Source organism: Neophocaena asiaeorientalis, unplaced genomic scaffold (genome assembly GCF_003031525.2).
Source record: "Neophocaena asiaeorientalis asiaeorientalis breed wild unplaced genomic scaffold, Neophocaena_asiaeorientalis_V1.1 scaffold828, whole genome shotgun sequence".
In the NCBI taxonomy this organism is placed as follows: domain Eukaryota; kingdom Metazoa; phylum Chordata; class Mammalia; order Artiodactyla; family Phocoenidae; genus Neophocaena; species Neophocaena asiaeorientalis.
Genome location: NW_020175443.1, coordinates 799,939 through 815,929, shown reverse-complemented (window position 1 = coordinate 815,929; position 15,991 = coordinate 799,939). Strand labels below are relative to the sequence as shown.

At 60.0% G+C, this 15,991-nt stretch overlaps 1 protein-coding gene across 1 annotated transcript in view; it reads right to left on the bottom strand.

Moving 5' to 3' along the window:
- The window catches only part of CABP7 (calcium binding protein 7), a 22,981-nt gene extending 10,488 nt beyond the window's left edge, over positions 1 to 12,493 (bottom strand). Inside the window, exons 1-5 of the mRNA XM_024767947.1 lie at positions 12,384 to 12,493; positions 11,731 to 11,869; positions 7,024 to 7,109; positions 5,904 to 6,010; positions 4,075 to 4,125 (exon numbers count right to left, since the gene is read on the bottom strand). Coding sequence (XP_024623715.1) covers positions 4,075 to 4,125; positions 5,904 to 6,010; positions 7,024 to 7,109; positions 11,731 to 11,869; positions 12,384 to 12,493 — 493 coding nt within the window. The remainder of the gene's footprint in view (positions 1 to 4,074; positions 4,126 to 5,903; positions 6,011 to 7,023; positions 7,110 to 11,730; positions 11,870 to 12,383) is intronic.
- Positions 12,494 to 15,991: the final 3,498 nt, after the last annotated feature.

Below are 15,991 nucleotides of genomic sequence, written 5' to 3'. Positions count from 1 at the left end.
ATTCCTTCTCCCCTTTGCCCTGGGCTCCCCTTTCTCCCTGAGGAAGATAACTTGCCCCCCCAGCGCCCATACAAACCAAGTCCGCAGCCACCAGGATTAAATTAAGGTGGGGGTGGGGCCCTTCCAGCCCCTTGGCTGGCCCCCACCCCCATGAACAGAGAGCTAGGAACTGAGGACCAGATAACTGGCAGCGAGGGGAGGTCTGCCCCAGGCGCCTGGGTCCTCGAAGAGAATCACACAGTGTTGGCGCCAGGAGAGGCTCCAAAGTGGGGAAACTGAGGCTGAGAGAGAAGGGCGTTGACCAAGGTCATGGGGCAGGGCCGGCAGGCAGGAGCTGGGGACAGCTCTGGGGCAGGCTTCCCTGACCTGTGGCTGAGACCGCGCATCTGACCTTGCCTCCAACAGTGGAGCCTCCTTCCCAAGCCCTCACCACTGCTCAGCCTGCAGAGAGGGAGCCAGGCCACAGAGGTGGCTGGGTGCCTGTAGGGACTGGTGTGAGGCTTTGTCAGTTCACATAGCTCCAGGTTAGACCTAATACTTGTGCAGGGCTCTCCCAGGCCCCAGAGCTTGTGTGCGCGTGGAGAGAGGGGTCAGGTGTTCGTGGGAGCAGTATGCCTGTGCATGTATCCGTTATCCATGAGGGTGTGTACATGTGTTTTCGAGTCCACACGCAGATGAACGCATGTTGGGAGTGTGTGTGGACACCTGTGTGTGCCAAGGTTGTAAGCTGGGAGGGGAGGGCAGGAACCCATGGGCAGGTGGGGGGCAGTGTGCGACCCCTGGGTGTGGGCCTGTGTTCGCAGACGTCCATGCATATTTATGAAGGAGGGATTGACCCTCTGGCCTCGCCATGGCCCCAGCTGCGGACCCCGCCCCTTGAGGCCCCATGGGAACCACCTCCCTGCCCTCTTTGGTCCAATCAGCCCTCGGCCCCAGGGGAGAGCTGACTGCCACGGCCCTCTGCGGCCCGGCCCTTCCCAGGCTGATTACATTTTTCTGCTTTTGTCGCTGATTAATCACAGCCCTGTCTCGTGGCCTGGGGAGAGGGGCTCAGGGAGAGATGCCAGCCTTGGCTGAGCTGGGCTGGGCCAGGCCTGGGCCCTAGCACTTCTTAGACTTGGCTGTGGACACGGCTCCCAGCAGCATCTACAACCTGCAGAGAAGCCAGGAAGGACCCCAGCTGTTTGTCTGTCTGTCTCCCCAGCCGCTATGGGCCAGCTGGGTGCCCATTAGGACCTGGGGCTGGGGGCTGTGTGAGGCCCCAGAAAAGCCCCTCCCGAAGCCCTCCTAGCCCACCAGTCCCGGGTCTGACATTCCACCCTTAGAACTGAGTGCTTTGAGCTCCCTTGGGTCTTCTGCTGGAGCAGAGGAATGGGGAAGAAAGAACCTGGACCTCGGAGCCAGACAGACCTGGGGCTGCTGCTGTGGAAACTTAGTCACCTCCCGTAACCACCTGGGGCCTCAGTTTCCCTCGTGAAGTGAGGGTGGCAGTGCTACCTCCCAGGCAATGTGAAGCTGAAGAGATGTAACATATGAAAGCTGCCTGGCAGGGCCTCCCTGTGTCTCTTGGGAGTTTACTATTAGCATAAAAATCACCCCAAGGAATATGTAATAATAATAATTATAGCTGCAACGTACTGATGGGGAGTGTGAATGACAGCAGCTCAATCCTTTGGTGTTTACTGAGTGGCTAGCCAGTTCTAAATCAGGACCCCCACGTCTAGGGAAGGTGGGCTGGGACCTGCTGAGGGGCTGGTGGGAAACCCAGCTCCTGGTGACTTTCCAAGAGGCTGCCACACAGCATGTTGGCGCTCGCCAGATGGAGCTCCCGTTGCATCCCCTGTGGCTCCCGCCGTGCTGTCCAGGCAGAGAATCTTCAAAGGACGGGCGGAAACAGTCCCCGAGTAAATCAAGCAAAAATCAATTGTGTGGGCCTGACTAGCACTACCTGAAGGTCTGTGCTGAGGGAAGGTGTGGGTGTCTGCTAAGACATGGGCCCTCCTCCTGGCCTCAGCCTTGGTCTGTGACCATCTTGTGACCAGGCTGCTCCCTGGGACAGGCTCCCACCAGGCCAAAGGGACAGGACCCTCCAGGTTTATAGCACCAAGGTCGTGGTGCACCCCACTGCTTGGGCCCTTCTTGACCTCAGGCATATTTATGGAGGCCCATGGAGCTGGCTGTGTGTCCAGGGAGCTTCCACACGCCACCAGCTGCACCTGGGCTACACCTGGGCTGTGCATATGACCTGCACAGAGTCCCCTAAGACTCTGAAGGCAGTTTGGCCACACCCCACTCACGGTCAAGGGCAACCCCATTCAGGGAGCTGAAGGGACCAGGTTGGTCATGCAGAGTTATGAGATAGAGCGGGGGTTCAAGCTCAAGGCAGGAGCTGGGTAGGGGTGGGATGGGAATCCAGGCTCTGGGCCATGCTGCTCTCTCCCTGCCCTTCCAGGGTCAGAGGAACGCCACCTCCTCTGGGAACCTTCATCGACCTCCTCGGCCCTCCGGTGGGCAGCCCCTGGGTGCTAGGTCCTGCGAGCAAGCCAGGCTGGGAGTCAGAGGATGAGGGGGAGTTGCTTGTACCTGGGGCTCACAGAGCAAGCGCCAGAGGGCTGGGCAGCATGGTTAAGGCCGAAGCTCATTGCCTGCTGAAGGGCAGGTGGCGGGGGGAGCAGTTTTTACAGAGGAAGGACATGGAAACAGGGCTTTCGGTTGAGGAGGCAGTGCCATGAGCAGTAAGAGCTCTGCATGGAGAACCCAAAGCTGGACATGTGCCTTTGGGTGTCTCTGAACCTCAGCTTACTCACCTGTTAAATAGGAACACATCCAGCCCCCAGAGTGAATGCTTAGTTCCTGCACACGAAGTGCTCAGGCACGGAACATGGTGGCTCTTACTATGAGTCAAGGGAACTCCAGGAGGAGGAGCAAGGGTGGGCAAAAGCTCAGAGATGTGTGAGGACCCCACTCAGCTCTGGAGGGCAGGGTCCGGGTCTGCACCTCCCAGATCCGAGCGCCTGGCACAGGACTGGGCTGGGCTTGGGAAAGTGGCAGGGGCTGGATGAACATCTGCTGAAAGAATGAATGAGAGAATGAATGAATGAACGAAGGATCACACACCAGCCCACCCGCCCTTCGGCGTTGCAGCCCCGTCCTCTCCTCTGCACGTCACAGGGGAGCAGATGGTGAGATCACAGGGTGTGAATTGTGTCTGTCACTCCCCCATCTGGGGAAGGTGCCGCTGCCATCACACTGCACTCCCTGGGGTGCCACCAGGAGACTCGTGGGCCCTCCAGAGAGGGGTCTCCACAGACTTCCCCCACTAGTCCTTGTCTCAGGGTGCCGGAAACCCGAGGAGAGGTGCCCCATCTGTGACTCTGGGAGAATCCACCAAGTGGCAGGGAGGCAAGAGGAGAGAAGTGGGGACTACCCTGTCCAGAGGCTGGCTGCCTCCCTGCCAGAGACTGGAGCCCTCTCATCTCAAAACCAGCATGTTCCCCAGCATCCTGTCGCCACCCACATTCAGCACCAGGGAGAGCTACTGGCAGAGCCCAGGGCCAAGCCATACTGGGTAAAGGTGTGGAAGGATCCGGGAGGGCCTGACAGGCAATACATGAACCCATTATCCAGAAGAGGATATCAAAATGGAGGGAGGGCAAGCACCAAGCTCAAGGCTTTGCTGGGGCCGCTGACCGCAGCCCTGCCCAAACTTGGGGACTGCTGGGGGAGGCAGGGAGGTGCTGGTGGGGGAAGGGCACATCCAGGGAGGGCAGAGGCTCTGGCCTCTGATCCTTGGCTAGGGAACAATATTGTTCCAAGAACCCGCTGGGGACAGTGTGTGGAGATGAATAAAATATTCATCATCCGGGAAAACTCACACAGTCACTTGATGAATAATGGAATTTATAGACCTGCAGAGGCAGACCCAGCCGTGAGGGGTGCGGGCCAGGACCCAGAGGCCCCTGTCTGCTCTGATCTTGCCTTCCCCTGAGCACCCTCTCTGAGCCCTTAGTTGCCCAGCTCCCACAGGTGACAGGGGTAGACAGGACAGAGCAGGAGGCAGAGTCCATGAGAGGGAAACAGGGTGAAAGGGACAAGTCCTTAAATTTGTTACTCCTTGAGAATCAGCTTGGTGGTAGAAAAAGAGCACTGAACTTGGAGTCCATTGTGGCTGGCATGAAACCCGGCTGCTGTTACCAGTTCTGTGCCCTGGGTGTGACACCCAGTCCTGCCTCAGTTTCCTCCTCTGTAAGATAGGGTTGACTCTACCACTACCCAACCAGGGTTGCTGGGATCTGATGAGATGACAAAGGTGACAGTGCCTGGTACCTCTGTCCCTGGCACACACAGTGCTGGGAGATGTTGCTGAGAGGCCGGACCTTTAGAGCCTCCCTTTCTGGCTCTCATACTACCCTGGGCCCAGAAATGGTCTGGAAGGCAGAGGGAGGCATGGCCATAGGAGCAGAGAAGCTTCTAGTCCTTGCGGCAGGGTTTGATGTCAATAAGTGAGAAAAACCTGGCCTGGGAGAGACAGACTCAGGCACTCACCCAGGCCCCCCCACCCCAGAGAGTCGGCTTGGCTGGGGCCTGGGCAAGGGCACTTTTAAAAAGCTTCCCAGGAGCTTCCAAGGGTTAGAACCACTGCTCCAGGGAAGAAGGCTTGGTCGGGGAAACTGAGCCTGGGCAAGGGCGAGAAGAACTTGGTGGTGTCCATCCCAGGAAATGACAGCGATCCCCGCCCCTGGTCCCCTTTGGGCCTCGGTCTCCCCCTTTGGGCAGGCTGCTGACTGGCTGGGGCATCAGGGGCCCAGCCCCTGCTCCAGGCCCACTTCCTGAGTGACAGCTGTGGCAGCTGGCAGAAGACAGGCGCAAGGCAGCTTCTAATTGCTCTGGGCTCCCAGATCCCTGCCTCAGTCTGTCGCCTCTGATGAGATGCTTGACCGATTTGCCCAGGGCAGCCGCTCCTCCAGAAGAGGCCTCAAGTCCTGCCGGCCCGTGCACCAGCCAAGGGTGTGGGTGGGAGGAGGTTGCCTCTCCTTGCAGGCTCTGGCCATCTCTGGAGTGGGACGAGGGTGCCTCTCCTTTTCTGCATTTCTTTGTGTGACATAAAGAGCTTGTGCATAAGCTTCCATTTGAACAAGGAGCTGCACAGGTGCTGAAATGTGCAGACCTTGCGGGTGGGCTCTGCAGCCTCATCTGGCACACGACATGTCCCCTGGGATCAGACCTGAGAGAGAAACAGTGTGACCTCAGGCAAGTTGTTGGACTTCAGAGTCTTGGTGCCTCACCTGGGAATAAGGGTACCCATTTCTCAGGATGAGCGCAGGACGAGGATGACAGGGAAGGCACTGAGCCGGGGGTCCAGGGCAGAGCACAAACATTCGCCGTCACTGCTCCTGTGGTGTCTCAGAGGGGTCACTGCGGTGCCGGGGACCGGCAGCCTTTAGCACACCAGGCTGAGTTCTCAAGCTGGTGCCTACCTCCCTGTCTCCAGCTGCCCGGGCCCTTCCCCCTCCCCTCCTCTGCCCCTGCCCCTCCCCTGTTGTGGAAGCACCCCCAGGGCAAGGGCTGGAGATCAGACAACTGAACCCTCTGGCCCTCCCAAGGGGGTTCTCAGATCCTAACATCTCATATTCTTTCTCAGGAGAAGCAAATTACTTACCTGGCTTCAATCATCCAGCCTAACATTTACCTTTCTCCATGTGTGAGCTTCTGCCTCCACCTGCCACCATGGGGCCTGGGTGCTGCCTGTGTTTGCACACCTCCAGGGACGGGGAGCTCACTCCCCCCACCTCCAGGCAGGGCAAGCACTTGCCTATTCCCTGGCCTCTGGCTTTGTGCTCCAAGATCTCCCCTGTGCCGAGACAAGTCACTGAGGGTCCCCCAAAGGAGCACCTGCTTGTCACCTGGGAGATGGACAGTGCTGATCTGTGAGTAGCTCATCAGAGTGGTGCCCCCAGCACAGTGGGGATACCGTGTAAGGATGGCACCTCGAGGCTGTGGGCAGAGGGCACTGTGGTAGCAGAGAGAGGGGGCAGGGGATGTGGGGGCCAGACTTTCAGATGAGTGCTTACGGCCCCTCGTCCTGGGACTCAGCTGTGCAGGTTGGCCTGGCACTGAAACACGGGGCCATGAAACGGTGAGTCTGATGAGGAGAACGTGGGGGAGGCGCAGACTGGAGGTGCTGCCCAGGTAGAGGCTGGTTTTGCCGAAGTCCCTCCTCCCCTGCCCGCTTCTGATTCCGTAGGGAACAGGGCTATGATCTTTTGGAGTCCCTGATGTTGGGGGACAGGGCACTAGGACGCCAGGGGTGGTGGGTGGAGGGACTTCCTTCTGAGCTGCTGAGTTAGGCCCCCAGCCCTGGCCTGGTCAGACGCCACTCAAGGGGCCGCTAATGGGCCTCTGTGGCCTGAAGTGCCCTGGTTGTGTCGAGCCTAAGTGATGATAAAATCGACAGCAGTTTAATTGGTAATTTTAATCCTGGACAGAGCAGTAATGGCGTTACTAATTGGATTGTTAGAGATTTGTGCTTTATGGCTATGTAATTAGAAGAGCTATGGAGGGCCAGGGTGAAATGGGGGGCCATGCAGGGCCAGGGCCAGCGAGCAGCAGGTTGGGGGGGCCCTTTCCTGGCTGGCATTGGGTCACCACTGTGACCTCCTGCTCTTCTCCCGCTCCTTCCAAGCAGGGCTCCTGGGGCAGCTGAGTGGGGCGGGGGCAGCCAGGGTCTACACATGCCCCTCTCAGACCTGGGGTTCCATCGTGTCGAGAGGAGAGGAGGAGGCCTTGGCAAGCACGACACGAGGGGACCTGTAAGTTCAAAGCTCAGTTCCCTATTAGAACGGGGTATAGGGGCTCCCTCAAGCCCAGCCCCTCCCTGTGCTCCCAGGGCTCTGGGGAATCAGAAAGAGGTCTTAGGTCCTCTCTCCCTGTTCAGTTCCCAGATGGGGAAACTGAGGCCCAGGGAGGGGAGGGGACAGCCTGTGTGTGCTCCACTCTGGCCTCATATGTGTGTCTGAGACTCACCAGCCCTGGAAACCGGCATTTGGTGGCTTTTCTGCACACACATCGCTGCCATTCTGCACCTGTGTGAGGGACACACAGGCTGACATCTGGAGCATAGAGAGGGGGTGAGGGGGGGCGGTCCAGGCCCACCCCAGGCATGCGGGGCAGACGTTGTGAGGTGTCTTGTCAGGGGGGCAGGGTGAAGAATCCTTTGGATTGAGTTCACAAGAGGCTACAACGATTCCTGGCGCTCAATAAACATTTTCTGGATTAATTAATGAAGGAAAGAAAGAGAAAAAAGAAAAGGGAGGGAGGGAGGACAGACAGACCATGGACAGAGGGCCTCTGTCCAATGTTAGGCCCTCCCATTGGTCCGCTAAACTACCACTGGTCACTTTCCTAACCTAGGCGTGGTTCCCTCCACCTTCTTCTAAGGGAGCACAGTGTACCTCTCTCCTCACCTCTCTGCCCTCAACTCTTCCCCTTGCTTACCTGCTCCAGCTGCCTCACCTGGCAGAGTGCCAGGCACACTCCTGCCCCAGGGCCTTTGCACTTGCTGTGTTGTCTGCTAGAAATGCTCTCCCCCTAGACATCTTCATCGCTCACTCCTTCAGGTCTTTACTCAAAAGTCACCTTCCTGATGGGCTTTCCTTGGCCACACACTTGCTTAAAAAAAACAAAGCAAAAGACAAACCACACCTGTTCTCCCACTGCCCTGCTTTATTGTCCTGGCTTGCGCTTACCACAACGTAACACACCGTGGACTTTCTTTTCTTGCCTGTTGCTGGATTTTGTTCACGGCTGCATCCCTAGTGTTGTGACATAGAGCAGATGCTCATACATAGTTGTTGAATGAATGAATAAATGAATGAATGAATGCAAAGTTGGAGGCTCCCTACCGAGGCAGCCCTGGGAGGTGAAGGCAGGTTGTGTGGGGGTGTGTTGTGCAGGTTGAGGGGGCCAGGAGGCTGACATGGGGTGGGGTGGTGACTGAGACCCCCGCAACTGTGAGCCTTCCCTCTGGCTCCCCACCCCCCAGCATGGCTCCATAAGGAGCAGTGCCCCAGCGACCTACATCAGCAAATTACTCGGCAGATGGGGGCTGGGGAGATAAAACTCTCCATCCTCCTGCCAAGTGCTCCACCTCGGTTCCCTCCACTTGCACGGTCATCAGCCTGACCCACACTCCCTTTCGGGTCACCCCATGGCCTTCAACTGCCTCTTTTGTGCTCCTCCCGCAGGAATCGGCTACCTCTGTGGTGGGCTTTGGGACTCCAAGGAGACCCCTCCTCTGCTGGCCCCAGCTCCCTGTTCACAGGCAAGAGTCAGTGACCGAAACCCCACCATCAGCACCAGGGTGGGTCCCTCCAGGGCGAGTGCCAGCCCACCTGCCTGGCCAGGCTGCCTCAGGCTTCTTCGTTGGGTGGTGTATGGCCCAGTGGCCCTGCCAGGAGGCGACAGCAGATGGATGGGCAGTGCCGAGGGGTGGGCTCAGAGCCAGAGCGGGAGCGGGCAGTGGGGAGGCGCCTGGCTCTGGAGAAAGCCATTCCCGGAATGCCACCCTCCCTGACCTCGGGCAGGACATCGAGTGCGGAGGGAGCTGTCTCCCGCGTGGCGCTCACACTGTGGCCCTCGGTGTGGGGAAGTGCAGGGAGCTGGGGGGCTCTTGGCTCCTCCTGGCATCTCTCCAGGCCTCAGTTTCTGCCTCTGTAAAATGGCAATGAAGCACCCACTGGGAGGCGGCAGGGAGGATTACCTGAGAGGATGCTCACCACGCACAGCCCCCGGGCTCAGGGGCGCTCCCACTCCCAACCCTGTTAGGCCTGGTGCTGGGCCAGGGAGGGGCTATCCCTAAAAGTCCGCTTCCTCCTCCCTGTGTCTCCCCCTGACCCCCTCCCCCACCTTCCCTCTCCTGGCCTTTGGGAGAATCGCGCAGCCAGAGACGTAGAAGACCTTGGCAAGTTTCTAGTTCAACCTCCCTCCGATTTTCCAGAGGGGAAAACTGAGGTCTTGAAGGAGGCAGGACCTGCCCAAGGTCAGGTGGGAGGGCTTGGGAGACCCCTCATGGTGATTCCTGAAAGAAGTCGCCTCTCCACCCCAGGAGGGTGGGGCGCGAGGGGCTGGTGCCGCTGCCCAGCAGGTGGGGAAGGACGGGCAGGACAGCGCTGGGCAGCGCTGGGCACAGGGAAGGGGGCCGGGAGGGCTGGTGCAGTTGCTGCGGCCGAGTCAGGATGCACCAGACGCCTCCGTGGGATCTGTCTGCATCCAAGGAGACCAGGACACTGGGCGGACGGACGGCGCGTCCTTGCTGGCTGGGCCTGGAGGAGGGCTGGGGAGTGTGGGGGGGTCATTCTGGGAACCAGGCTGCCTGTGGAGCCAGGCGGCATCTCCCGGCATCTGTTCACTCCCTGCTCCCCAGAGGAGCCCGGATTCCATGTGGGGCTCCCGACGGCTGTGGATACGTGACACAGATGTTCTTGGACAGGTCTGCTGGATGCATGAGGGGTGTGGGCCTGTGCATGTGCGTCTGTAGACAAGTGTGTGTGCACACGTGTGTGCCAGGGGGGATAGGCATATGCAGGGGTCTGAGCACCTGGGCCCCTAGAACCCAGGGCTGGGGCCCACATCACACATGTCTGGGTGTGCAAGGCACTTTGCATGTGTGGGCCTCTCTGGACACGCAGGCATGGATGAGGTGTGGGAGCACACAGGTGGGCATGGGGAGAGACAGATGTTCACTCGGCACCCACCAGGCCCCGCACAATTTGGCCTCAGCTTTGGTCCAAAGTAATTGTCAGATGGGGAAACTGAGGGCAGCAGCCTGCCTAAGGCCCCAGGGTTCCTGCCTGTAAATCCAGGAGAACCACCCTTGCCCCATCCTCCTCACAAGGTAGGGCTCAGGCAAGAAAGTGTACCCCTCAAGGTAAGGGATGGGAAAGGCTCTGCAGCAGATCACGGTAGCACTGGGGAATGTGAGTCTTAATTTGGACTCTTTCTTCTGAGCAGAACCCCAGGGTGTGATGTGGCCTTTGAGGTCACCTGGGGAGTCCCTGCTGCTAAGTCGGGGTGGGGTGGGGGCGCCTGACAGCCGGGACCCTTGCAGAGGAGGAAGCCCCTGCTGGAGGGTCTCGTCCCCTCTCCGAGCCTCTATTTCCCCACTTGTAGAATGGAGAGGACCCCTCCTCCCGGGTCCCTGCTGGAGGGCTGGAGACCCAAGGTCATCTCAGGGGCGAGGCAGTGGTCCCGCCATGCTCTCCTGCCGGTCTGGGAGGGGTGATGAGCCCAGGGCGGGGGAGGAGGGGGCTGAGGGATATGAGGCAGGGAGGCAGGCCTTCCAGTTCAGTTAGTGAAGGGATTTGTCATTTTAATGATGCGATATTTCTTGCCTGGCTCCTGTCCGTGGCAGCACGAAGGGGACAGCTGCCTCCCTGAATAAGTTGGTGCCCATGCCGGTGGGGGCTGCCCTTGGACTCCCTCACCAAGCCAGGCTGAGACTGGGGTCGAGGCTCAGATGCCAGGGCTCAAGGGGCCAGTGGCTCCCACACAACCTCGCCCCCAGCCCAGCTCTGCTTCTCCCTCTCTGTGTGACCTTGGGCAGGTCTTGCCCCGTCTCCAAGGCTTGGTTTCCTCATCTATAAAATGGGGCTAACGCGATCATCCCCATGGCTTCTGCCACTGACCACTATTGGCTCCAGAATCTTTCACTCCCTCCCCTTTGCTGCCCCCTCCAGTCCCACCTGCCAGGGCCTGCTTCTGCTCCTGAATTTCTACAGACCCTCGGCAGGCCGCCCTCCCCCAGGAGCAGTGGGGTTTTTTTGAAGCGCCAACCTGGCTCTGGCTCCCCCTCATCCAGAGGCGAGCCCAAGCTGGCCTCGCCCAAGCCCCCAGCCTCCCTGGGCCCCCGCCCCATCCCGTCTCCGTGCCTCAGTCATTCTGAACCTGTCACAGCTGTGGGACCATCCCTTGCTTTTCTCACTTCTGGCCCTTTGTACAAGCTGCTCCTTCTGCCCTAGTCAGACCCATCACCCTGGTCCCTCGAGTCAGAGGCCTCCTCTGGCTTTCACAACTGCCCTCTATTTGCCCTGTGACCACACTTGTTACACTGGAGGGTGACAACTGGTTTCCTAATCTGTCTTGCCTGCTCTGTGTTCCAGCACATAGTGGGCCCTTGATAAACATGTGTTTGTTGAATGAGGGGCTGCGGAGCCGCCCTCCTGACCCTGGAGCACAGCTACGAGGATGCGGGTGGCAGCGACAGCGAGGGTGGCCCGGCGGGTGGCCCATCCATCAGGCTGGCGTGGCGCCTGACCAGATGGAGCCGAGCCCCTGGGGAGGGGAGAGGAGGAAGAGATCCATCACCCAACGGTCAGCCCGCAGGTGTGTGGGCGTGTTGCACCTGCCCCTCCACGGGACCCTCATCCATCACGCTGTCCCTGGGATGCTGGGATGGGGTGAGCAGGCTTGGCGGGGCTGGAGCCTGCAGGAAGTCTGCAGCTCTCTTAGCACAGGGGAGACTGAGGCCTGGATAAGGGCGGCAGAAGTAAAAAGTGGGGACCCCAATCTGCATTTGAGTGACAGCTCCAGGGTGTGACCTTGGGCAAGTCTCTGGCCTCTGGGAGCCAATGTCCTCGTCTGTAAAATGGGGACACAGCAGTGCCCCCTGACCCAGAAGAGGAGAGGATTCACAGAGATGAGGTACTATGCTTGCCTCGCACCCCCAACTCCTACCCCCGACCCCCAGTCCGGCCCCTGGCGGAGGAGGGGCGAAGCAGTGATGGTGTCTTTGAGTGGCAGGGCCATTGGATTCAGGCAGAACTGCCTAACTGTCTGGGCCAACAGGGCGAAGGAGATGTTGATGGATGCTCCTCTGGGACAGAAGGGCTGGGGGTGGGGGTGGCTGAGTAACGACCAGGCCCCACTGTAAGTACAGCTCAGTTGACCCAACCAGCGGCCGGGGGACATCGTGGCCTGGACTCTCCCAGCCCTCACCCAGTTTGCTGGGAGGTCACTGCCTCCCTCCCCCTCCTCCTCAGCATATTAATTATCAAAACAAACGCTTTCTGAGCCATCATTTCACCTGAACTGCACAACGGCCTAGGGAGTGGGGCGAGATCCTTGGGCATTAACAGCCTCATTCTAGGGACTTCCCTGGCGGTCCAGTGGGTAAGACTCCACACTCCCAATGCAGGGGTCCTGGGTTCGATCCCTGGGTGGGGAACTAGATCCCGCATGCATGTAGCAGCTAAGAGTTTGCATGGCGCAACTAAGACCCAGCGCAGCCTAAGTAAATAAATAAATATTAAAAAAAAGAAAAGATCTTCATTTCACAGATGGGGGCGCCTGAGACCCATTCACCCAGCAGTTAAGTACTGAGCACCCACTCTGGGCCAGGCTCTGCGCTGGGCACCAGGGAATCAGACAAGAAGGCTTCGGCCGCATGCTTTGCCCCACGCACCCTGGAAGTTACAGGACTGGGTTTTGCATCCCTCATGGTAGGCACTGGGAATGTGGCGGACAGCATTCTGCTGTGGTGTGTGCTCCCTGGCAGCGATGGCACCCTGGGGGCCAGGCACAGTCTGCACTTCAAGTGCGTTCTCATTTAGTCATCCAAGGCAGACATCGGTGACCCTGTTTTCCAGCTTCGAGAACTGGAGCTCAGAGGGGTGACCTGACTTGCCTGGGCCCCCCAGCTGGGAGGAGGAGGAGGGAGGCACCCACATCTGCGCCTCAGACCTGCACTCGCTCCATGCGGCCAGGGCCACACCGCGGCCCAGGGACAGGCTCAACGAGGAGTGCCTGGCGGGGGGGCTCGTGAATGAACCCGTGCCCCCCAACAGCACCGAGCTCAACCCTGCTTCCCCAGCTCCTCCCCTGCTGTGGGGGTGAGAGCCAGCACCAGGACCCCCCTCCCAGAATCCAGCCCCAACCCGACAGCCCCTTCCAAACCATTCCTGCCCCTGGGGTTTGTCCCCACTGCTGAGCCCCCTCAGGGGGCCGGTGGCCACACGCAGATCACGTGAGGGCAGGACTTCTGTCCCACCCGCCTCTGGGCTGGGCCCGAGGGACAGCCTCTCCTGGGAAGCTGAGGAGCAGAACAGCCCAGGCGGAGGTAGGACAGGGTTCGCACCCCAGCTCCAGGTCACGTGGCCTCTCCGAGCCTCTCTCTCCTCCTGTCCCGCAGGGGAGCGATGGTGACAGCACAGGGCTCTCACGCGGCCTCAAGATGCAGCCAGGACCAAAGCGGGAGCTGCTGCCATGAACTGGGCCTGGTGTGTAGGGTGGTGAACGCGCCCCTGCTGGGACGGCTGAGGATTAGAGACTGGCCAGGTGTGCCAAGGCCAACATGGATCACTGTTGTAGTAAATCTCATCCTCCTCAGGGCCTGGCCAGAGCAGACAGGGTCGGTGCTGGGGTGGGGGGCCGGGTCTGCTCCCCTGAGCCAGGCAGTGGGGCTGGACCGGCTGGGAGGAGCTGGAGGGCTGGCAGGGCGGGGCTGTGCTTGGCCTGTGCCGACCTACCCAGTGGAGTAGAGCCAGCTCTAATGAAGTGGGCCAGCCCCAGGCCAGCCCTGATTTCACGTCTCGGTGGCCACTTCCCAGCTGGTAAATGTCACTGGAGAGAGGTAGCTGTGGTACCTGGCATGGACCCAGTCTTGGGTGGGGGCGGGCAGTCTGCGGAGGGGCCAGGGATGCCCATGGAATGCTGATGCCGGCCCAGGGCTCCCAGACCCTCCAGACTCCCCCCAAGTCCCAAAGGCTGTGCCCAGGCAGCTACAGCTGTCACCCACTCAAAGATATTCGCAGCCACCAGCCCCTCTCCTGCTGTCAACCTGTGAGGGCCCCAGCTGCAGGGCAGGGAGTGTTCTCTGTGGCTGGTCATATCCTGCCCCTGTCTTCATGGGAGGGGGGCAGTTCAGGGTGGTCTGGAGAGGGGCACAGCTGCCCAGGGCTCAGGAGTGGGAGCAGAGCTGTGGGAGAAGCCCTCCCTGCTCACAATGGCCCCTGCTGCCCTGAGCTGTCTCCTTTGATACCTGAATCAGGACAAGCTAATAGTGAAGAGCTATAACCACACAGCAGCAGGCCTTGTTTAATAAACTCTCACTGTGGCAGGTGCTGGCTCAGAACCTGATGACCCTGTGGTGGGCTGGGAACTGAATCGATCCTGCGGAAGAGGAATGTGGAGCTCGAAAGGCCAAGCCCTCTCCTCCGAACAGCACTGTCCCCCACCAGCCCTGCGGTGCCACCCCCGGTCCTCGTGGGACCCTCCCTCTGCCCTGCTCCCCAACCCAGAGGGGATGGGGCCTGGACCCCTGTCTGCCCTGCATCCTCCTCCCCTCCCCGTCACCTGGGATTGCCAGGAGGCGGGAGGTGGGGTGGGGGTGGCCTGGGGTCGGAGGGTGTTGCTTTTCCCCTGCTCATCATGGGACTCTCAGCTTCCCGGCCCATGGGGGCCAGAGTGGGGGAGAGGGGGGTGCACATCCTTTCCAGGTTTGGGAGGAGGAGCTGGGCCTCCTGGAGGACTTGAAAGCACGAGGGGCTGAGGGGGGGTGTTTCCCTGTGCACCGTTCCCTCCCGTGCCCTCCTCCCTTTTCTCTCCTTTTAGATCCTCCATCTCCAGATCTGAGACGTGACAACCATGCCCAACCACCCCCCGCCTAGACCCCACAGTTCCTGGGTGCGAACACTCTTAAGTTTAGCGGGAGCCACCCCTTATTTATCCGCATCACCCCGCCCCCTTCCCTGACTAAGGAGCACCTCGGGGTGGGGCTCCGGGTCCCAGACTGCTGCCTTGCTGGGCCTCTCTACCCAACGCCCAGTACGAGCTGGTTACAGCAGAGCTTGGCAAATAAGGGCACTGGGGTGGGGGCGGCCCCTGGAGCCTAACGGCCTCCTGGAGGGGGCAGAGGGTGGGGCACGCCTGCGCCCCCTGAGAGCTGCTCCCTGCTCCCCCTTCTCGGCGTTTCTGGGGACCTTCCTATGTGGAGCGGGGAGCCCTGGCATCCCCAGCCACTCTCCCCTTTCCAGGGGAAAAAAGTGGGGAGGAGAAAAAAGCTGTACCGATACTTCGCGAAAAAGCTGTACAGATACTTCGCCGCGTGTGCAGCTCAGAATAGTAATGTGCTTTCTCAAGGCAAACAGAACTCCCCAGGTGTTAATGCAAATTCACTCCAGTTAAGATGAAAGAGGGCCGTTTCCCCCTTTGCCGGCTAATATGAAGGACTTAATAGATTCTGCCTCAGGAACTCGGCTGGGAGCAGAAGGCTGGGGGAGGGGTGTGGGCGTGGACAAAGAAGGCGGGGTCCCCGTGGGTTTTAGAGCAGAGCACCTGCCACAGCAGGCCTGGCCGACGCGCACTCGGCTGCCCCAGACACCACCTGGGCTGTCAGGAGCTGGACCTGCTGCCGGGCAGGAGGCTGCGGGGAAGCCCAGGTGGCAGTGCCAGGCCCCTGCAATTGTGCCCACTGCCCTTCACATTAACTCGGGGGCTGGCACCAGAACTGCTACTCCCCAGTTTGTGCCAGAGGAGACTGGGGCTAGGAGAGAGGATGGGGTGAATCTCGCTGGCCCTGCAGGGGCTGTCCCTGTGGTATCCTGGGTCTGTCTTTTTCGGCTCCCTGGAGGGTGAAACAGACCAGCCTGAGGAATTCTTTTAGAAACATGACATTCGTAGACGGCTGGAACTGGAAGGGGTCTGGGTTCCTCTGATCCAAACTTGACCTACAGCCGAGGACAAGAGCGGAAGGGACCCTCTCAAGGCCACATGGCTGGAAGCAGGGAGCTGCTCTCCTGAAGCGCGGGCTGGACCCCGACAGGCCAGGGTGGGACAATCAGTCTGGGTGGCTCTGCCAGCCACGGGCCCCTTCTTCCCATGGGGGGAGCCCTTCTCCAGCCCAGACAATCCCAGACCACTCCAGTTCTGCACACGCATTTCCCTCGGAATCACCCTGCCCTGGAAACTATGCAGGGCCAAGCTGGGCCGTTGCTGGGGA